At 33.6% G+C, this 22,964-nt stretch overlaps 1 protein-coding gene across 1 annotated transcript; it reads left to right on the top strand.

The window, feature by feature from the left end:
- The first annotated feature begins 228 nt into the window (after window positions 1-228).
- Window positions 229-22,658, top strand: LOC127720389 (D-beta-hydroxybutyrate dehydrogenase, mitochondrial-like). The gene is made up of 5 exons (XM_052226976.1): window positions 229-2,291; window positions 13,218-13,370; window positions 16,211-16,404; window positions 21,103-21,348; window positions 22,408-22,658. The coding sequence occupies exons 1-5, from the start codon at window positions 2,072-2,074 to the stop codon at window positions 22,501-22,503; spliced, it is 909 nt and encodes a 302-aa protein (XP_052082936.1). The 5' UTR covers window positions 229-2,071; the 3' UTR covers window positions 22,504-22,658.
- Window positions 22,659-22,964: the final 306 nt, after the last annotated feature.

Raw genomic sequence — 22,964 nt, 5'->3', positions numbered from 1 at the left:
CTTCGAAAGATATAAAAAATGGCTGTCAATTCATTTTGTACTATATATATATATTAAGCTATAAATTCAATTTAGACTTGTTTATATTTTTTCGTTTGGGCTTGTATTATATTTGCCTTCGGGTTTATATGATCCGTTCATCCTATTTTGACTCCTCAAAATTCAAGAGTCTATCCTAAATTGAGGTAAATTGTATGGCTTTCTAAATACCGTTTCGATTCCTAACATCACTGAAGAGACATTAATTGTCGAAATCCGGATATGGTGTACAAAAACCTTTGCACCTTTTGTTTGCGGTATATCACCTTTTCCGCAAGTTTATTGTTTTCTATTTAGTATCAAATTTATAATTAAGATCCATTTATTACATCGGTGATCCGTTTATTTGGCAATCGCCAATGGCAGTCAGCAGGGTTTAAGTACATTTGTTGTTCGACCTGTTAGTCAAATGCGTTTTGTTAAAATATACTTTTTCACTTTTTTGGTCTTTTGGAAAATGTTGTTTGTGCTGTATTAAGACCCCTCTAACAAGAAATTTGTTTTGCATGCACACGTATAAAAATTGCGGTTTTTACCCAACGCAATCATAGGTTTGAACGTTGTTTTTAATTTAGACTTGTATATATATATTTATATATAGTAGTTTACGTCTCGTATAGTTAATCCTGCATCAGTTGTACATCATTATGAATTATATACATGTACCAGTTGTTCCAAAACCGTTCTAATTATTATTCAAAAGTAGGAATGTAAAATGACAAAGAACTGTCCAATTTGTTATAAATCTTCTATAGTTATAAGACCGATTTTAGAACAACTGATACATGTATATGATATACTGATGATAATAATATGATGTTCAGAGTTGATCAACTCGATCGTGTCTTATCTAGTATATGCTTAAGATAGCTAGATTTACTTAATTGTACAAGAATGGACATAACTTTGATGTTTCGCTTATTAATTACAACAAGTTTACTGTTGTGTATAATTATTGTTTGCTATGAGTGTTACACGAGTTTTATCTGCTTTGGGATATTTTATTTGGCATTAAAAGTCACGGAACGGAACTTCAAGCAATTCTTGCCTGTAAATAAAAAGGCTGTTCTGATAACCGGATGCGATACAGGTAAGTTAGTCTGATTTTAACTACATCACACCTTGGATTGGATATTTCTGATATTTGTTTATCTAATAAGCAAAACAAGATGTGTAGAATCCGTCAATGAGACATCACCCAAACGACACGAACAAAGCCTAATTGATATATTGATTAGCATACGGTTTTGCCATATTAGATAGTGATTGATAGATTGGTGTCTAACGCTATTATTGTGCTATTTCCTGGCGGTCAGTTTAAGGAGGAAGCTGGAGTAGGGAAATTGAAAATCCTATTCAATTAAGTTTGGAGTTAAGAGCACCTGCCACATGCGGGATTCGAACTCACAACCTCGGTGTTGACAGGCTATTGATACAATAGTTGGACTACTTCTGAAGACCACTCGGCAACCAAGGCCTCTGTTTATCTATGAGATGTGTAAAATCTATCAAAGAGACACAAACCAAACAATACGAAAGAAAAAACATATAAATGATATCTATATTGACATACAAAACAGTGTCTATAGAATATGTAAAGTTCTGAATCGCACAGTCTAAAAATATTGTAAACATATTAAATAGAGACGATAAAATATCTTCAATCAATACTTTGTCAAAGGATGGGATAAAAGATTTGCTGCAACACATGTACATAATCAAATATAACCGTAGTTGTTTGTGACAAATATTCCGTAACGGTCAATAAAAAAACAAAAAAAAAAGCTACATGTATATACAAGTACGTACAATGGATGTACTTATTAAGCTTTCGGAAATCGTGAAAAGTGACCTTGTTTAGTGAAAAGGGAAAAAAGTTGACTCTCTCCATGAAGAAACAACGTCAATGTTATCTTCATATAAAAATAAGAAGATGTGGTATAATTTCCAATGAGACATCTATCCACCAGGGACCAAATGACGTTATATTGGTCACCGTACGGCCTTCAAAACCCATACCGCATAGTAAGTTATGCCGGTTTCTTTTATAGGATTTGGACACGACTTAGCAAACCGGCTGGTCGATGATGGGTTTATTGTGTTTGCTGGTGTATTAAACTTCAGTGGAAAAGGAGCATGCGAACTAAGAAATAGGAATCTTAGAAACTTAAATGTTGTACAACTTAATCTTATAAAGGCGGATGAAATAGGCAAAGCAGTTGCTATAGTTTCAGAACAATTTTCTGCAAAAGGTGAGTGCTCAATTAAAATCCGAGATTCATTAGTAACGTCGTTGATAGAAAAATAGAAGTACTATGATGATCGATAACAAAACATAATGACCTAATTTAGATTACACCACAATCAAGAAACATATTAAAAAAGATTAAAGGGTATTCAGAAAAAAAACGAAATCTGTAGCACGATACAAGAGAGATACAGTACATCTTAAACGGGACAGGTTTACGAACCAACAAAAACTGATATATACGAAGTGTGAACACAAAAAATACAAACGATGTTAATTATATAAACAAAATAATTTTACCCGATTAATGTCATGATAATCGCCTTTACAAGGTATAATATTAATTCGGATAATATTAATTCTTATCAACCTTTCTTTACAGTTTTCGTCATTATTCAACACAACATAATTATCGAAGATACCTGGGACGATCTCATTTCTTAAAACATTGTTGTGACGTTATTCTATTGTTGTACCCGTTCTTTATTTCAGTGATTGGACTATCATTTACGAATAAGAAACCATTATGTTACCTTTAAATGTCCAATATTTATAGCCCTCCTCTTTCTTAAAAATATCGGACAGCTGAAGGTAGCATAACTGATTCTTACGGGTAAATGATAGTCCAATCACAGAAGAAAAAAAAACTATCAATTTTGCCAATTTTTTTCTTCATGTGAAAAAAAAAATACAACCAAAGAACAAATGACAATTACCCCCCCCCCCCCCCCCCCCCCTCCCCCCCAAAAAAAAAAAAAAAAACATTTTATTAAAGTCACCTTCATATACAATAATCTTGTCACTCATCAAAACGGTTTCTTGAGAAAAAAAAATCCCTTTCAAATTGATTTTAACACTACTAATACTTATATCACAGCAACTGTTCTCATGTTTTGGGTTGTCTCCTTTAGCTACAATTCAATTGGTTGATAAAGCTCGTTACAAGTCTTATTTTTGTTGCTTTTATGTATTTCTTTTTTCAAAAGATTTATCCTCGTCCGTCTTTGGTTTCAAAATTGACCTCTGGTGTTGCTCTTATTCTTCCTAACATCATGTTCAGCTACAATTAAAATAAAAAAAAAACAAAGAAATAAAGTAATGCTTCGAACGTTTGATAGAGCATGCGGCAATACAAGGACCATAAACAACCTAAACCTCATCCTGTGTACAAAGTGCAAATCTAGAACTTGCTTCGTGAACTAGGGGACTTCACTAGTTTTTATAATTTTCAATTCGGCGTTGATTTACAAGTTGTTGTTTGTTTTAAGTCTGATATTATTGCTTGAATATGAATATAATGCAACAATTCGCCTATTAACGACAATGAATATGGGGAGCAGAATAAAGGAAGACGTTACCACAGGTTATCTGTTAAACAAATCAATCGTGTCCGATTCACACTTAAAGTTTGTTCGTAGTGATCGTTTTATGTTATAAAAGAAAATAAGAGAGTTTTTTTTATCAAAAGGAAATCGAGAGATAAAATAATGATTCGGTAACATTAAAGAAAGAAAAAAAAAAAAAACAAGGGACATCAATACACAAATAAACGAAAAAAGAGCGACACGACCTTGCAGAAAAAAGAAAACAGAAAAAAGGGGGGATTTTCAGGTGGTACCGTTTTTGGTAAACAATAACAGTCTCTTGACTATTCCGATGAACAACAAAATAATTTAAAATGATTACACGTTGTTATTTCTTCATTTGTTCATATCAATTATATATTTGAAATAAAACCGACTGCGGTGCACTCGTTATGGTTCAATGTGAACCTGTCTTCACGTTTTTCTTTTTTTCTCATTCACCTAGTAAGAAATTAAAAACCCAGAAGAAACAAGAAACTAATAGAAGACTACATTTTGAAATATAATAAATATAAAACTTTCCATTATTAGCTGCTATAACTATATCCTCTTTGTAATCCACACTGAAATCGAATTTGTCTGAATACACATTTGATTTTAATCTAAAGTTTGAAACAACACATTTACTGATAACGACATCACTCTCTTCGTTTTTGCATTAAGAATATACTTTCATCGTCTTTATCCATAGATTTTGAAACACAAAACGCATGTGAAGGTATTCAAGGAAATTATTTTAGAGTAGTTAATGTGCACGCAACAATCATGATACGCATACGCTGTGTCTTTATCTTCATGTAGCAATACATGTTGTTTACCTTCAGCTGTACTTTCTTTTTGTCTATTGTTTAAGTTGAGCTACTGTTTAAAGGGGCCAACATGTAGGATAAATTTTGATGTAAAGAAAGTTTATTCTCAAAACAATTTTCACACTTGATGAAAATAAATCTTACCAAAAGTTTGTATTTGCTTGCATTTTTTTCACCTTTTTGACGTGTTAAACAATGTTTTAAGTAAGATATAAGCCTCTAACAGTCCATTCTGTTATCGGCTTATATCCTTTACATAAAGGATATCTTTTGTTTACTTTTTGTCTTTCGAACTATTAACCCGTTGCAGGTGTTTAAGTTGAGGTTCTATTTACTTAAAGTGTATCGGGCATGACTAATAGACGTGTTAGGAAAGTCAATATGATTTTGACGCTGATGTTAAATACCAATACCACTACAGGCTATTGTGGGGACCATCTCAAAAAGCACAGATAATCATTCATTATAGTTACTTAGCACATACTTACAACTTCTCGTCCAATCAAATTGCTTGAATTTGCCCTCTAATTTTCATAGTACATACTTTTTCCGTGTACTAAGTAACTACGCATGAATGACCACAAGGGTAAGATTTCATTGTATCGTAATCAAGATATTAAAACAAAAATTGCCACTGGCTATTTTAAATTAAATGCTGTGTTCCAAATTAAATAACATAGTTTGTAATTAGTTTTTACATTGATTTTTAAATACCTTTTAGATCTAAAAAAAAAGTTTGACGATTGCAAGTTTCTTTCATTTAAATAAAGAGTAACAAATATGGTTCTTTATACCTTGATTATAGAACAACGCCATCTTAAAATTATGATTTATCATCCATGCAATTACTTTGTACACAAAAAAGTGTGTACTATGAAACCTTGTAAAGGGAAATTAAGGCAACTTGATCTATTTCGTCATGAATTGATTGATTGGTTGATTATTGGTTGCTTAATGTCCAGTGGCAAATATTTCATGCATGTTCAGGACGATGTCATGAATTGAAAACCCGTAATAATGTCTGAAGAGAATGTGCCACCTATATATATATATGTATATACATGTTCTGATACATCTTTTAGTTTTTACTTCGAAAAAAATATATAAACCCTAGTATCTTTGATCTATTGGTAGTTGCTTTTTAATGACTATCCGCTAGACTATCTATGGGGACATACCAGGGGCGGATCCAGCCTTTTTTAAAAGGGGTTTCCAACCCAGGATAAGGGGGGGGGGGGGGGGTTTCCAACCATACGTCCCCATTCAAAAGCATTGATCGTCCAAACAAGGGGGTTTTCCAATTCCCGTAACCCCCTCCCTGGATCCGCCACTGCATACTATCTATATGTTTCAAATTTATTATAGCTTTAGTTTTACTGTGAAATTGAAAAATGTTTTCAAGATATTTGAAGATTCCACTGCAATTTAATTATTGCCTGCTTTTGGTCAATTTATTTTGTCATCTTACCATGTAAAGAAGTACATGTATAGTAATACACCGCTTTATACCAATAAATATACTTACACCAGCAGCTACCATCTTTTCATTCTGGAGTCGAGGGCCTTTTGAAATCACATAATTTACATTGATACTAGTGAGTAGATTTACAAAACTTTGTTAATGAGCTGCGTTTTAAAAACACCTGTGATACAAGTAGTCAGCCAAAATAATCTATCAATAGACCAATTAAAAGATTACTCGAGTTGTAAATATGTGCTAAATTGGATAGTCTATGAAAAGGTATATACTATGAAATTAAGAGCTCGGGGCAAGCCCCTCGCTCTAAATTTCATAGTATATACCTTTCCATAGACTAACCTAGACCTGTATGGGTTTATTTGATAATGTTGAGATGATTTTTAAACAATGAAATAGTAACAATTTATTCCGCAATACACGGACGAGGATCCAGCAAAACAACACGAACATTATTCTTGCATTGTGTCATAGTAGGGATCGATTAAGTTTAAGATCGTTGTTCTCCCATTTCTTACTATTTTGTTGAACGACTACATGGAAAATCTACAAAGTGATCAAAATAAATGAATAGAAAAAACCACAGGAATCAAATCACATTCGAATCCGATTTTTTACTCTACATCAATCTTTGTTCAAAACGTTCGTTTATTTGAAATTTATTTAAAAATAATTGTCATGTCGGGGCCTTTCTTAGCTTTTATATGCGGGAATGGTTTTGCTCCATGTTGGGGGTCTGTACGGTAATCTATAGTTGCAAACATTTACGTTATTTGGTCTCTGGTAGATAGTTGTCTATTTTGACAATCATACCGCATCTCCTTATTTTATATCATTTTCTAGAATAGAGAAATGTGTTACACAGTATCGTAGAATTATAAAAATAAACCAAACTAGAAAGTTGTGTACTTGACAATTAAAAAAAAGACTGAAACAAAAGCGTTTTCAATTTGATTATCTTTATATTTTTATTTTATCTAGAAAGGTCACTGACAATTTTATATAATGTTAAATGAATTAATTCTTATTCACATAAAAAATTTTGCCCTGACATTTTCCTTGTATCAACTTTTATCAGTTAGTTTTTCGGAAAAGAGAGATTATCGAATTAAGTATTAAAAGATGTTAAATTTACGTTTCGGTGAAGGGTCGGAAGTTGGTTCTTTTTCTTGTTACCACGGCTTCCTCCACCAACAAAACAAAACACCACGATTAAATTGAGATATTGTTGAAAATTTCATATGGAGAAGTTAATGTTAGTATCTTTGGGTCAAGAGGTTATTTTAAAAATGGAATATTCATTTTCACCTCTTTCAAAACAAAGTCTGCTAAATTATATGTCGGGCCTTTTTTTTTCGATTTGCTTCATTTTGTTTTGCCTTAGATTCACTATACACTCCGCTTTCTAAATTGGACGGTATATAGTGATGGGTGAATTGGTCCAGCCGTCCGTTCTTTCGTCCCTTTGTCCATTCATTGCATTCATACCCAGATAGTAGTAGACAATACGAATCACATATAGCTCATGGAAAGTTGTTTTCTTGAACATTAAAACGATGCGCAGCAAGACAACCTTCTTCTGTAGCCCCCTGCTTCTTAACGTTTTATATAGAAATAGCACTGTATCCACTTGTGTCCACTTTTTATTTTCTTTTTTATATATATAGATATAACGATGTGTTCAGATTAGTACTGATTTGTTTAAGCCACACATATATACGCGTCCCTGTATCCCTGGACACAAAATGCGTGCTAACTATATTTTGCAACGGAAATAGGACATATCTATTGTGGAGAGACAAACTGAGTTATTTAACTATTAAATATATTCTAATCATATCGCTTAATATATATATTTGGACTTGTGGCCGTAAAATCCGTCATTCCCATTCTTGACTCTTACATATATTTTTGTTAAGTTTTGTTTTGCACTCTTAAATCAAACAAATATAAATTAATGTATGAATGTATGAAGATCTACGTAAGGCCAATGCACGTCTTAGACGTGTTAGGAAAGGGATTTAAATACTGCGCTGATGTTAAATAACAATACCGATACAGGATTTAAGTGTGGACTTTCTCAAAATGCAATTGCATCGAAAAGTATCTCGGCGTGGTATAGTTTACGTTTGTGGTGTGTTTGATACAATATAAAGCGAACAGTTAACGTCGACTCCTAATTTTAAAACGTGCAGGGGCCTTTCGTAGATCTTCATATATTCATTTGTATTTCTTTGATTTTAGGAGGGCAAAAAAAACCATTAAAAATATATAAAGGGTTAAGAATGGGAATGGCGGATTTTTTCGGCCAAAAATCTGAATATATACATTGAATAATATGAGTAGAATATATTTAATAGTCAAATAACTCAGTTTGTCTCTTCACAAGTCTAGCACACAATTCAACAATTTGATTCAATTCGTGTCTTGGATGTCTCCTCAAAGTTCTGACAACCTTAAATGTTTTAAAAGTCTGATGGCGTGCTCGACATAAACATGACACTCTGAAATTCTTCTATTTAGTTTGTTGCTCTTTTTGTCCCCCCTTCTCGGTGTTTTCTTAATTGTTGTCTCCTATATGGCATAACAATAGGTGGACGGGTTCTCGAAAACTTGTTAGCTTCCGGGGGCTTCGCCCCTCGAACCCATATCAGAAGGTCCACTGTCCTGGACCCGCTGGGGGCCTTCAGACCCTTCGCCGAGGTCCAGACGTACACTTAAAAATGACCAAGATGCTACTGGGAATCCGTGATACCAAGAAAAAAACTTCCGACCCTTCACCGAAACGTAAATTTAACATGCTTGAATAGTGCCCAAATGTGGTAATCTTTTAAATTTTCATTCGAAAACCTCTTCTGTCCGAATAACAAACTGACGAAAGTTGATAGAAAGAAAATGTCAGGGAAAATTTGAATAAGAATAAATAATTCACACATTTTAACAGGTTTTTTTTAGGTATTGTCCCTTTTCTGCATTAAATTAAAGTGACATTTCTAGACAAAAATAAAAAATAAAGATAATCAAATTGAATACGCTTTTGTTTCATTCTTTCATTGTCAAGTACACAAATCTCCAGTTCTTTTATTAGAATGTAAAGCTACACATTTCTCTATTCTAGAAACATGATATAAAATAAGGGAAGTGGTACAATGTATGATTGCCAAAGTAGACATATATCCCCCAGAGACCAAATGACGTAAATGTTGGCATATATAGGTCACCGTATGGCCCTCAACAAGGAGCAAAACCCATCCCGCATAAAAGCTATGAAAGGCCCCGACCTGAAAAGTATATTTTAAATAAATTTCAAATAAACTAACATAATGAACAAAGAATGATGTAGAGTAAGAAAAACGGATTCGGATGTGATTTTATTGCATTTTTTTTATTCATTTTTTTTTAATCACTTTGCGGATTTTCCTTGCAGTCGTTCAACAAAATAGTAAGAAAAGGGGGGGAGGGGCAACGATCTTAAACTTAATCGATCACTTCTATGAAACAATGCATTTTTATAATATTAATATTAATAATGATCGTGTTGATTTGCTGTATCCTTGTCGGTATATTGCGGAATAAATTGTTAATATTCTATTATTTAAAAATCATCTCAGCATTATCAAACAAACCCATACAGGTAACTATAATGACTAATTATCTGTGCTTTTTGAGATGGTCCCCACTATAGCTTATAGTAGTATTGGTATTTAACATCAGCGCCAAAATCGTATTGACTTTCCTAACACGTCTAATTAGACACGCCACCTTAGAATTAGGGTGTTCAAAACAGGATCGAAAAAACGCAAGCAAAATACTATCGTTTACAGTTTCAAAGAATAAAAGTGCATTTGGTTGAATCAGATCATCTCCAGTTAAAAAAAACCAGACGGTATTAGAGGGACCGGAAACTCAAACCTGTTCAAAACATGAAAAATGGCTGTAATGAAAAACAGATATTCACAATAAGTACACATCTTATTTACCTATATAGATGGCCGGCATTTGTCTAACATGTAGAGAAAAAGGGAGGGGTACATAGCTTACCTTACGATATAGCTCTTGAAAGGCATTTGCATGCCTCTTTCCAACGTACCATCTTATTCAAGACTTTCAACGTTTGTTTTCGGTCGACCCACTTTGCATCTCGTTTTAAATATACATAATGTCAATAAACGGATTCCAAAACGTTACAAATTAGATCTTTGAATAATGTTTTATTGGTTAAAATCTTGATTTTGTTATCAGAAAACTAAAACTAAACTAAATATTATTGTTATATACATATGAACTTTCACGGTTCTACAATCTGTCGATACTTTAATCTTGGCATTGCACAAGGTCATGTTTTTTCTCTGACTGTTAATGACGTTTTTACTCTAAATCCATTGGATGTTGGATGTGTACTGATTGATATTCTAGTCTTAGATACTTGATTTTTTATTAGATTACTTGGCTTTGAACTAGCTGTAGGTAACTGCACGTACTCTCAGACCTGTACTTCGCGTCTTTTTTGTTTTGGGGATGGATAAATTCCCTGCCACGTCCGATCTGTTTTTGTTAGTTGTTTTTCTACTTTGTATAGATCTGATGAGGTTAGCCCTTTTCAACTGAGTTTTGTAGTTTGTTCTTATGATGTACTTGTACACCAATGCCACAGGTTAGAGGGAGGGTTTTGCGTCAGCAAACAAGTTGAACCCCGCCACATTCTGTATGTAAAATTGAGAATGGAAATGGGGAATGTGTCAAAGAGACAACAACCCGACCATAGAACAGACAACAGCAGAAGGTCACCAACAGGTCTTCATTGCAGCGAGAAATTCCCGCACCCGGAGGCGTCCTTCAGCTGGCCCCTAAACAAATATATATACTAGTTCAGTGATAATGAACGCCATACTAAACTCCAAATTGTACACAAGAAACTAAAATTAAAAATAATACAAGACTGACAAAGGCTAGAGGCTCCTGACTTGGGACAGGCGCAAAAATGCGGCGGGGTTAAACATGTTTATGAGATCTCAACCCTCCCCCTATACCTCTAGCCAATGTAGAAAAGTAAACGCATAACAATACGCACATTAAAATTCAGTTCAAGAGAAGTCCGAGTCTGATGTCAGAAGATGTAACCAAAGAAAATAAACAAAATGACCTACCCAAGTCAGGAGCCTGTAATTCAGTAGTTGTCATTTGTTGCTGTATATCATATTTGTTTTTTGTCATTATTTTGTACACAAATCAGACTGTCAGTTTTCTCGTTTGAATTGTTTAATATTAGTCATTTCGGGCCTTCTATATTTGATTATGCGGTATGGGGTTTGCTCATTGTTGAAGGCCGTACGGTGACCTATAGTTGTAAACTTCCATGCCATTTGGTCTCGGGTGGAAATTTCTCTCATTGACAAGTATACCACATCTTCTTATTTTTATATGACATATTTGTGGATGGACTTTTGGTCAGCGATCAATTGTCATTCAGCTTTATTTAGAGACCTTTACAGTTTTTACTCCGTAGGTGGTTTATTGACTCAACAAGATTTCTCTTTTTAGATATTTGATTTTTTAAGCAAGAGTTTGAGTAGAGTTGACAAGTTTGAAGTTGCTTTTTTCATTTTTATATGGAAAAGTAAAAAGATTTCTATGAATTAAAATCAAAACGATCGATTTGGTTTAATTTGAAATTAAATTTTGCTTTTATAGTTGCAAATTTTTAATTGTTTAAACTCTAAAATACAAATTTGGAAGGGTTAAATAGCGTCCAGCGACAGAAAGTGGGACTGATTATTACAAGTGTTCTTGTTGTGGTGATTATACCGGTATTTGCTGTTTCAAGATTATCTTTATCTGTTAAAGTGTAATAAAGGCATTAACGAATAAAAATTTCCTTACAGGACAATATTTTTTACAAGGAATAAATTGATGATAACGTTCGTTTTACTAATTTGTAGATTTTGTCTCGTTGATTGTTTTTGTTGTTTGAAGTTCTATTTGTATCTACACTTGTGTCAGCCGAAAACGCAAAAAGGTAAACATCGTCATTGAAGGCGACTGACAATTTCAGCCTTGTGACTCATTTGTAGATTTATCTACTAAAAGGAGTCGGATTCACATCCACATTGAAACAGACCCATTTCCAGAAATTTGGTCCCCCATTGCATTATTTTATAGTCGAGCTTATCCAAAAGTGCTGATGATACCAAATTTCATGAAAAGAAAAACAAAACAAATGTTAAACAAATGTACAAACGAATCAGCAAAATGCTATCGAAACGAATAGAGATTGCTGAAAACTTTGCGAAAAAATTCTCATTCACACGAGGTCATTACACAATCTAATAATAAACGTCCAGTGGCATATGTAATATTCCTTAACAATTTCTCCTGCAAACCAAATATTATTTTCTTTCTAAAAAGGCATTTTGAAAGTATTTTTTTTTAATTATAGTTCATAGGAGCTTTTTCTCAATATAAACAGTTTTAGAAATTAAGAAATAAAAATATTCCATTAAAATGATTTTTGCTAACGCTCAATGTAAAATATCGACAAATATAATGCCTACCCATATTAAAATGAGCAAAGAACATGACATGAAGTTATTATTTCATAAGTATAGTATACAGTATTTTATTAATTTGTTTTGAGTTTCTCTAGCAAAGACAATTCACTTATAAAGCTTCCCATTTGTTCCGCTCAAACCGGTGCAAGTGCCGTCTTAGACTTGCAGTAAGGTGAGGGGTTTTTTTTTGCTCCGTGTTGAAGGCCACACTGTGACTTTGAGATGAAAAACAGCAATTAAAGCACTGTTCCTTTGCTTTTTGTGTGTTTTTTTGCTGTGTATGTACTGATTTTGTGGCATGGATGGATACCCCATACCCTTTGATTTTTTTTATTAGAACTGGGCTTGAACGATTTCTATTTAAATGCCATATTCTTTTTTATTGGACAAGTTTAATACCAACATCAACTCAAATAGGAGACAACTATCATATACAGGTTTTTTATGTGACGAGCATCACTTTAGATCGTGACATTTATTGTCGAAATGCGCATCTGGGGCAGAATAATTGGTACTGTTTAATTCGCCTTTCAGAATCGAAAGCATTCTGGGTAATAATTTCAAAAACGTACACCGAAATGCTGTGATTGGCTAACAACGTCCCAAACAATTGTAATTCAACCAATGACGTGACGTTTTCATCATTTTGATTGAGTACGAACAATGAAATTACCAACAATGCATTAGATTCTGAAACGGCGAATTTTGTTAAATAATGACTTTCAACTGTAGGTTTGTGGGCAGTAGTTAATAATGCAGGAATAGGCATTGGAGGAGACATAGAACTGTGCAATCTACATCAGTTCAGAAATATAATGGAAATCAATTTGTTGGGACATATGACTATTATCAAAGCATGTCTACCATTATTACGACGATGTAAAGGTAAATATATAGGAGGATCTGGATTGGGATGTTCTTCATATCTGCATTCTTATTTTTTTTTTCATTTTTCTTTAGTCTTTTTATTTTTGGCCCACTATTCTCTATTCTTTATATTTGAGTACCCCATTATTCTCTAATCTTTATGTTTTGCTCTATTGTTCTCTAATTTTTTTATTTTATGGTCCCTTTTTCTGTAGATTTTGCACTTTACTCTATAATCTGTAAACGCCATCCAGATCCTCATATAGAATTCCCCTGAATAAGGATTTATGTATGAGATAACATGCATGAACAAATTGCTGTCAGTTTATTTATTAGTGGTAATTCAAAGTTAATGCCAGAACTAACCATGTCTGTAAAAGCAGAAGTTATTTCATATAGAGAGCACCGTTGTCTTGTTTTAAAGATAATGTATTCCTGTGTTTCAAATTCAAAATGAGAATAGTAGTTGTTATTGGCTTTGAACTAGCTGTCAGTCACTGCCAGTACTCTCAAATCAAAGACTTTAAAATTGGTATTTGCTGCTTCTACGCTAAGCACGCAGCACTAAGGAGTAACAGCAAAGACTGGTCGGCTCGGAGTCAGAATAATGTGTCCGGGTAAGGTTACATGTCTTCCTGCGAACTGTTACCTTGTGAACTAGGTTAAAACTCCGGCTCACAGCGTGTCGGTCTAGTACAAAGCAGGGTGAATATTCATATTACATTATGATGTTCTCGTCCTGAATATGCATATTAATTTGCCGCTGGACGTTAAGCAGTCATCCATCATCATCATCATCATCCATCATTCATCATTCATCATTCATCATTCATCATTCTCCTCGTCGTCGTCGTCGTCGTCGTCGTCATCGTCATCGTCATCGTCATCATCATCATCATCATCAACATCATCATCATCATCTTTGTTTTTCGTTCATTGTTTTATACATAATCGTACATGAATTGTTTTACATTTGTCATTTCGAGGCATTTTATAGCTAATTATGCGGTGTGGGTTTTGCTCATTGTTGAAGGCCTTACGGTGACCGACAACTATTAATTTCTATGTAATTTAGTCTCTGGTGGAGAGTATAGTCTTATTGGCAATCATACCGCATTTTTTATTCTTACATAAAAACATTTACTAAATTTTATCATCGGTATAAGGACATCAGTCGTAAATATAACTCAACATGCAGACATCTTATACGTTCGGGTATTTCACATCCAATCTTTTATGGTAATGTTCTTTACAAAGCACAAAAATGTCAGTATTCACCTCAAAAGCTAACAAAACCTTTAAACAGACTTATTAAGAAGGGATATAGTTACGATACTGTTGTCAGGTCATTAAAGATTGCATATTTTGGCTTAAATAATTATTCACTTATAGGGCCTTTGCATCGGAATTAACATATTTATTCTAAAACCAGTTGTTGGCCTGACACGGGTTATGTTCTTCTCATTTATTTCATGACGGTACAATACTAAACCCCTAACAGGAGGGATTGTGCCTGATATTCATATGATGAAGACATAATCTTTCAATCAGTTTAATTGAGGTCTGGAGCTGGTATGTCAGTAACTGCTAGTAGTCTGTTGTTATTTATGTATTATTGTCATTTCATTTATTTTCTTTTGTTTCCTATTCTGACATCGGACTCGGACTTCTCTTATACTGAGTTTTACTGTGTGTACTGTTGTGCGTTTGTTTTTTCTACATTGGCTAGAGGTATAGGGGGAGGGTTGAGATCTCAAAAAACATGTTTAACCCCGCCGCATTTTTGCGCCTGTCCCAAGTCAGGAGCCTCTGCCCTTTGTTAGTCTTGTATAATTTTTAATTTTAGTTTCCTGTGTATAATTTGGAGTTTAGTATGACGTCCATTATCACTGAACTAGTATACTTATTTGTTTAGGGGCCAGCTGAAGGACGCCTCCGGATGCAGGAGTTTCTCGCTGCATTGAAGACCCATTGGTGGCCTTCGGCTGTTGTCTGCTCTATGGTCGGGTTGTTGTCTCTTTGACACATTCCCTATTTCCATTCTCAATTTTATAAATAACATTGAAAACCTGGAGTTCTTGTAAATACATTAAATGTTTTCGTATACTTCAATTACAAGAAATAAAACCTTTTCTTTCCTGCTTTATTAATTTTTACATTATTTAAAGCAAATGGAGAAATCTAACACGGTTAGAATAGAATACGCCAATTTTTTTTATTGTAACGGATTGTTTTAATTTCACAAGTACATTTGGCAGATGCAGTTGATTTCCCATACTGCTGTAAAGAGAAGAGAACGTGACTTAGTAAATACATTTATCAGACGTGCACACTTGTATTGTGCAGCAAAAGATTTCGTTTTTATTTATAGAACAAGCGAGCGTGACTTTTAAATTCGATTTAAACATGTCAGAATTACGACGCTCATATTTATTTGTTTAACGAAGAATTTGTATTCGTTTAAAACTAATAAAGGTTAAACATATACTCAGTTTTGTTTAAAAACAGAACAAAATATCTAAAAAAAAATATACCATATGGATTTAAGTGTCTGTTTTTCAATTAAAGACTCCCCAAAACTAATAACAAACAAACAGCAATTGATTTCCATGCATTCACGACGTATTTCTGTAGTTCTGTAAACAATTTTTATATTGAAAAGCTGATAAAGAGAACAAAAAAAAACGATCATCAATTAATATTGATTTACTTTATAAATTCATTTTCTATGTGAAAGGTGCCTTTTGTTTTGTAAATTCCAATCAGCTGTTCACTTATTAGGTCCTGAATGTATATATTCATATTTAAAATTTCTTTATTATATCATATACCCTTACTATAAGTAACAATATTTTTAGGACGAATTGTCAATGTTTCCTCTGTTAGAGGTCGATTTCCATGGCCTGGATATTCAACCTACCATGTGTCTAAAGCAGGAATGGAAACAATGTCAGATTCTTTAAGATTGGAAATGGTGAAATTTGGTATTAAGGTTGCAATTGTTGAACCCGGTTGGTATCCATTAGCAACCGCATCGATGTCGATTGAAACGGTATGAGATTTATACATAACGAGATTTTGATCTTCAACTGACCTTTAATTTTTTTGTCCATCTTGTTGGTTGTATAACCTGACTAGCTGGCATGTCAGTTAACTGCTAGTAGTCTGTTGTTATTTATGTATTATTGTCATTTTGTTTATTTTCTTTGGTTACATCTTCTGACATCAGACTCGGACTTCTCTTGAACTGAATTTTAATGTGCGTATTGTTATGCGTTTACTTTTCTACATTGGCTAGAGGTATAGGGGGAGAGTTGAGATCTCATAAACATGTTTAACCCCGCCGCATTTTTGCGCCTGTCCCAAGTCAGGAGCCTCTAGCCTTTGTTAGTCTTGTATTATTTTTAATTTTAGTTTCTTGTGTACAATTTGGAGTTTAGTATGGCGTTCATTATCACTGAACTAGTATATATATTTGTTTAGGGGCCAGCTGAAGGACGCCTCCGGGTGCGGGAATTTCTCGCTGCATTGAAGACCTGTTGGTGACCTTCTGCTGTTGTCTGTTCTATGGTCGGGTTGTTGTCTCTTTGACACATTCCCCATTTCCATTCTCAATTTTATGACGTATTGAAATAGTTAAGTATGAACATGGTTAATATGTACTTATATGGAAAAAATGAAAATAATACTTTATAAATTTCATGCGTCCGAATCGCTTTTCTTGGTGTGTATCAACCTGGGTAATCACAATTAAAGCCGAGTCCCAAAGTTAAAAATATAAGTATTAGTATATAATTGTATGTGTGTCGATAGTTCCGAGTCCTAGTGGTGTGAATGCCAATGTATGTCGACAGTGTAAGAGTTGGTGCAGTTCATTTCCACCCTTGTCATCACCTTATAATAAAAATAACATGGATTTTAAAGCGCACAACATTTGGGCCGGACAAAACGTTTAGATTCTTGCATTTTTGTCTTGATAATTAAGAATCTGAACGTTATGAGCTTGAAAACCGAACAGAGCCTATAACACATACTATTTCGTTGGCAAGGCTGTGTATAGTTGTACTTTTACTACTTAATATTTATATCAACCAAAATCTTAAAATCAAAGTATCTTTTACACATGTTATTCAAGGGACACTTTGTCAGAGACATAACCCGAATAATTCAGTCCTTATAACCCAGTGCGATACGATGGCTATATTAGCGCCTTAAGCTCTAGTCAAAAGATGAATCGTCAATTCGAAATTGAAACGGAATTTATATGTTTAGTTTAGATTTAGGTACAACCTGATTAACTCTCTCGTCAACTCTCTCATCCACAGGTCAAGGATAAGTGACGCTTTTTCTTTTTATTGTATTAAGAGTTTAGGCTAGTGGGAAAAAAATCTATTAAGTCAAATAGCTCCAATATAATAGACTACTTTCATATTATCAAATTTTGACTCCGGAGTTTATATTTTTTTCGACAGGTTACCTGCTGTTTGGTAGGACATCCTGGTACTCGGTCTTGAAAGCAAGAGCAACGTAAAGAGAAAAATCAAGCTTTCAATCAGTACAATTTTTTGGGGAAATTAATTATTTGAAGTTTTCATTACTAGTATACGACAAAATGATCGGAAAACAGTAAGCTTCCCCCTCCCAATAACCCCCCCCCCCCCCCTAAAAAAAAAAGTTACAACATGATGCAATGCATTTTGCACTTAACAAAGAATAGCAATGACATATCATACAATTGTTTGACAAATCAAATAATTAATTTGACATAACACAGAGATGCAGTGTCAGGAAATAAAGGCACTTACACATAACATAAAGAAGAAATGACAGGACGTAAAGACAAATCGGCAAAACACTTTAAATATTTTCACTATAAGACAGTTACGGCGTTCCATATTTCACTTGATAATTTGTTAAGATCACATATCAGATAAACGAAAACTGTTCACAGCTGTCATAGCGCGGTAAATGGACTATTAGACCTTAGAATATTGCAAAGTACTCTCGACCAATGAAATTGTAGGATTGGATGCCTCTTATTTGTGAAGAATGAATGTAAATCATGTTCTTAGTAAGGGATTATCCTATTATTGGGTCTATTTACAGTTCAAAAGAAAGAGTTTCTATAAATGAGTTACAACTGCCCCAAAGCACATTTATCAGATTGAAAGGATTTATCACACAGTGATTGAAACTGACTAAAAGTTGAATTGTGAAACAAACAAAAATCTCAAAATAAGTTGAAGTTTACTGGTGCAGTAAAATTGGTACCATGAATGTTATTATAAAAATATTTATAACTTCAAATTACTATAAAATTAAACAATACAAAAGCAATGCAAAAAAATAGAAAGAAAAAAAAAAACTTTCAGATAAAAAATAACCTAAATCTTTAGCTTTCCAAAACTTTAATTACTTGATCAGCGGTTGTGGAAAATAGTTATTTCCAATACATGTATTCCGATAAAAAAAAAACAGAGGAGTTTAATTTTGAACATATTAAAAACTTTTAAGGACACTATTTTTGAACATTTCCCGGACATAATGAAACTGTATTTGATGTAAAAAGCCGGACCAAAATATTGGCTGTGAAATAAAATTTAGTTGTAACTCAAATGTATTTATTGGTTTAAACTGTAAATAAAAAAAAGGATAATTCCTCACTAAAATATTACATGATTTACATTCATACTCACAATCAGGAAACATACAATTCCTACCTTTTCTTTCTAACGTGTGTCACCTAATATCTATAACACATTTTTTTTTAAAATATTTCCCAAATGACAAGAAAGTCCTCACTTCACTAAAACTAATCTATAAATGACATGCCGAAAAAAGAAGTCATGCATTAATTATAAACATTGCACTGACAATGAAACTAATTCTTGAATAGATCATTTGAGCCTTGAGCACTTTACAATATTTTAAGTTTGTAAGAGAATGATAATCCCTTACTTCATGATAAGTACTCGCTAACGCTCGTACTTAATCATGAAGAAAGGGATTATCATTCTCTTACATATACTTTTCAACAACTCTCGACACCGACTAATGACACCTACAGTTTACAGGTAAAATGAAGGGGTCGTCTCAAAATTAAAAATCATTCTTGAATAGTATTACGCTTACACCTACACTATTTTGACGAAAGAACATATTTTAAACAAATATGAACTATATTTCTCTCCTTTGTATAATATTCTTTTTACATGTATTTATACGACATTTTACGTTGAATCTATTAAACCTTCGAGTAAATAATTACTGCAATCAATTCACATCTTAATCTGCCTTTTTTCTTTTTAAATTTAATGATTATGTGAGTATTTAGATAAGCGATGTTTCCTTAATGAACTTGAGACATTAACGACACCATTTTTTTTCTGCGCCACAATTGCGCATTTTTACAAATAATGTCTCTTAAGTGATGCGCATATGCGGATCCGGGGGTGGGGGTTGGTGGGCGGGAATGTCTGGGGCCCCCCTTTTTGTGGGAAAAATTTGGTTGATTATATTGGGAATCACTGAAGCATGACTCGATTGCCCCCCCCTCCTTTAGATCAGTCAGCGCCCCCCCCCCCCCTTCCCTTATGAAAAGTTCTGGATCCGCCACTGATGCGTATGGTATTTATATCTCAACAGTTATTTGTCTTTTTTGACAGTGCCGAACTGATTGATCGTTATAGGTTGTCCGTGTCTCGAAAGACAACATACCTTTTCCCTTTGTCGTAGATTGGGGACTTTAACCAAAATGCAGACTATGTGGTAACTCTGAATGTCTGTTTTTTTGTTGCATTGTGTGAATTTTTTTTCCCACTGTGGAAGTCATAAAAATAGCAATAAAAGGGAAAAAAAAGCTTACGATTTGAATCTTAATCTGAATCAGAAGTTACACCAAGGGCCTTTAAAAATCTTGGTATCTATTTTGCTATGAATTTATTGTACTCCGGCTGATTCTCGCGAATGAGGTTCATTTGTTGGCGCTATTTTGCTTTAAGTTTGCTTTGGTCGTACAACATTAGGGCGAGGCAATTCATCAACTTCTTCCTCTCTCTGGTCAACTACTTCATTTGGTTGCCGGGGAGCAGGTCCAGCGACGGCACAGTAAACCGGATTATTGAAAGAAAAAGCTCTAGTCAACAGATAATTAACATTGATTAACTAAACATCTACTACAAAACTACAGGTTTTTTTTTTTTTTCTTTTTTTTTTTTATTTTCAACTCGACGTCTAAAAGAAATGAAACATTGAAGTCCTTCCTTTTCTTCATAGTCAATTCACAAATAAGTTTAATTTTGATAAACAAACAAAATAAGGTACGGTACACAACAATTGCATATATACACGTCATGTTGGATAGTGGTCTCATTGGCAATCAAATTAATCATATGCGATCAATAATCTTTTTTTTCAATTTTATTTTTGAGACGATCCCTCATATTCTCCTATCATAGTCGTTCTCAACTGTAGGTGTAGACAATTGTTGAAAAGGTCTATTGGTCTATATACTATTCTGTGACAATAATAGTGTAATAATTATCTTAATATATGTTACTTTAAAAAAATCTAATAAAAATTGAGTTCTATTTCAGCAATTGAACTACACATTATTTAAATATCGAGAATATCTTGTCATTACAAAAACTTTTGTTTGATATTATTTCCGCTCCGATAATTTACATTGTCTTGGCCATATATTTGCCGCATATATGTTTAAAAGTGTAGTTTTCTTAACACCTTTATTTAGTGTGAAAGAGTGAAAAATGACTGTGAAGAACAATGGAAAGAAGCAAGTGAAGAACTTAAACGGTTGTATGGACGAAAATACTTCTTTGCATGGTATGACGAAATGTTGGTGAATAGAAAAGACACACGTGCGGCTTCTTCATCTAAACCTGTAATTGACGCTATGGTAGACGCTCTACGAAACGTTCATCCTAAAAATAGATATCTGGTTGATGGTGGACAGGGAATCAACATCGATACTCGTGCCGTAGGTCTTAATTAGTATATCGTTCTATGCGACTGTCATACAAGTGAGAGGTTTAGCTAGCTATAAAATCAGGTTTAATCCACCACTTTTTACATAAGGAAATGTCTGTACCACGTCAGGAATATGACAACTGTTTTTCATTCGTTTGATGTGTTTGAGCTTTTGATTTTGCCATTTGATAAGGGCCTTTCTGTTTTTAATTCTCCTTGAAGTTCGATATTTTTGTTATTTTACTTTTTTTCACACCTAAATTGAGATTTAAGAAATTGATCGATTGTTGATAGGTTACTTTTGTCCACTGGGTAATATAATGCAAGAATATTTACAACGAGAACAAAGTGAACAATTAGATGAAATATTCAATTCTGAAAGGGACTTGACCTTATGAACAAGTTGAATAATTGATTCACACTTAACTATAAATGTCTATCAGGCAGGCTAAATATTTCCCCTACTTGAAGCAAATCCTGTCGGCAAAAGATACCACGTAATGGATTCCTGACTAAACGGTAACGCACTGACCCAATATATTGAGTTTGGCATCGCTTTCATGAAAGCACAAGGAAAGTAAAAAGATGCATATTTCCTTGATACATAATTTAAGATGGTTTAGTATGCTCAGTCACATCATATGTGCTGAAAAGGAAACACATACCAGCAAATACGTCCACATTACACAACTGTCCCAAGATAAGGGGAGGGTTGGCGCACCCGCAAACATTTTTTCATCGCCACATTCTGTACGTGCATGTCCCACGTCAGGAGCCTGTTATTAAATGGTTGTCGTTTATTGCTGTTTATCTTATTTGTTTTTCACATAAATCAGGTCGTTAATTTTCTCGTTTGAATTGTTTTTTTTTTTGTCATCATTTCGGAACATTTTAATAGATGCGGTATATGTTTTATCATTGTTGAAGGCCGTACGCCAACCTTCTACGTCATGTCGTTTCTGGTGGAGAGTTGGCAATCATACCACTTATTTTTATTCAAGCATTATTTTTACTTAATATGTTTTAGTATTTTTTTTTTGATAATTCAATGTCCGTTTTTTAATTTTAGAGATTAGCTGCATGTTACAACTTTTTACCAGACTATGTTAGTGATCCATATCTGATGTGGACAAGTGGATATAAATTCAAACAACTAGGAGAATAGAACTTTTTGCATCTAGATATTTCATATAAATTTTAATGGAAGGAAATACATACTTGCTATTCTTGACAATGTTGACATACTGAGTTGAATTGTATGCTGACTGAATAAGATTAACCATCCATTTTATAAAGCAGTGAAACAAATGTTTATTTATAAAAAGCAAATATCATAGTTAACCTCCAAATTCGTTTTTTAGGAATTACCTTTTTAACAGACGTAGTTCTTAAAAATCTGACCTATTTGTTATCACTTACGTTTTGTAATCCTTTAACATAACCTCCAAGGGTGACTAGGGAATGGACATATGGTCAATCTTAGTCTTCTCCCTACCTGCAGTAAAACCCTTGCCAAAATCGGGCGTCTCTTTAGCTGACACGACATAGCTAGAAAAGAAAAAGACCAACAGACAAACAACAGTACACAAAACACAACATATAACACTAAAGAATGAGCAACACGAA

This window comes from Mytilus californianus, unplaced genomic scaffold (genome assembly GCF_021869535.1).
Source record: "Mytilus californianus isolate M0D057914Y unplaced genomic scaffold, xbMytCali1.0.p SCAF_11, whole genome shotgun sequence".
Taxonomy (NCBI): domain Eukaryota; kingdom Metazoa; phylum Mollusca; class Bivalvia; order Mytilida; family Mytilidae; genus Mytilus; species Mytilus californianus.
This window is presented reverse-complemented; position numbering and strand designations above follow the sequence as displayed.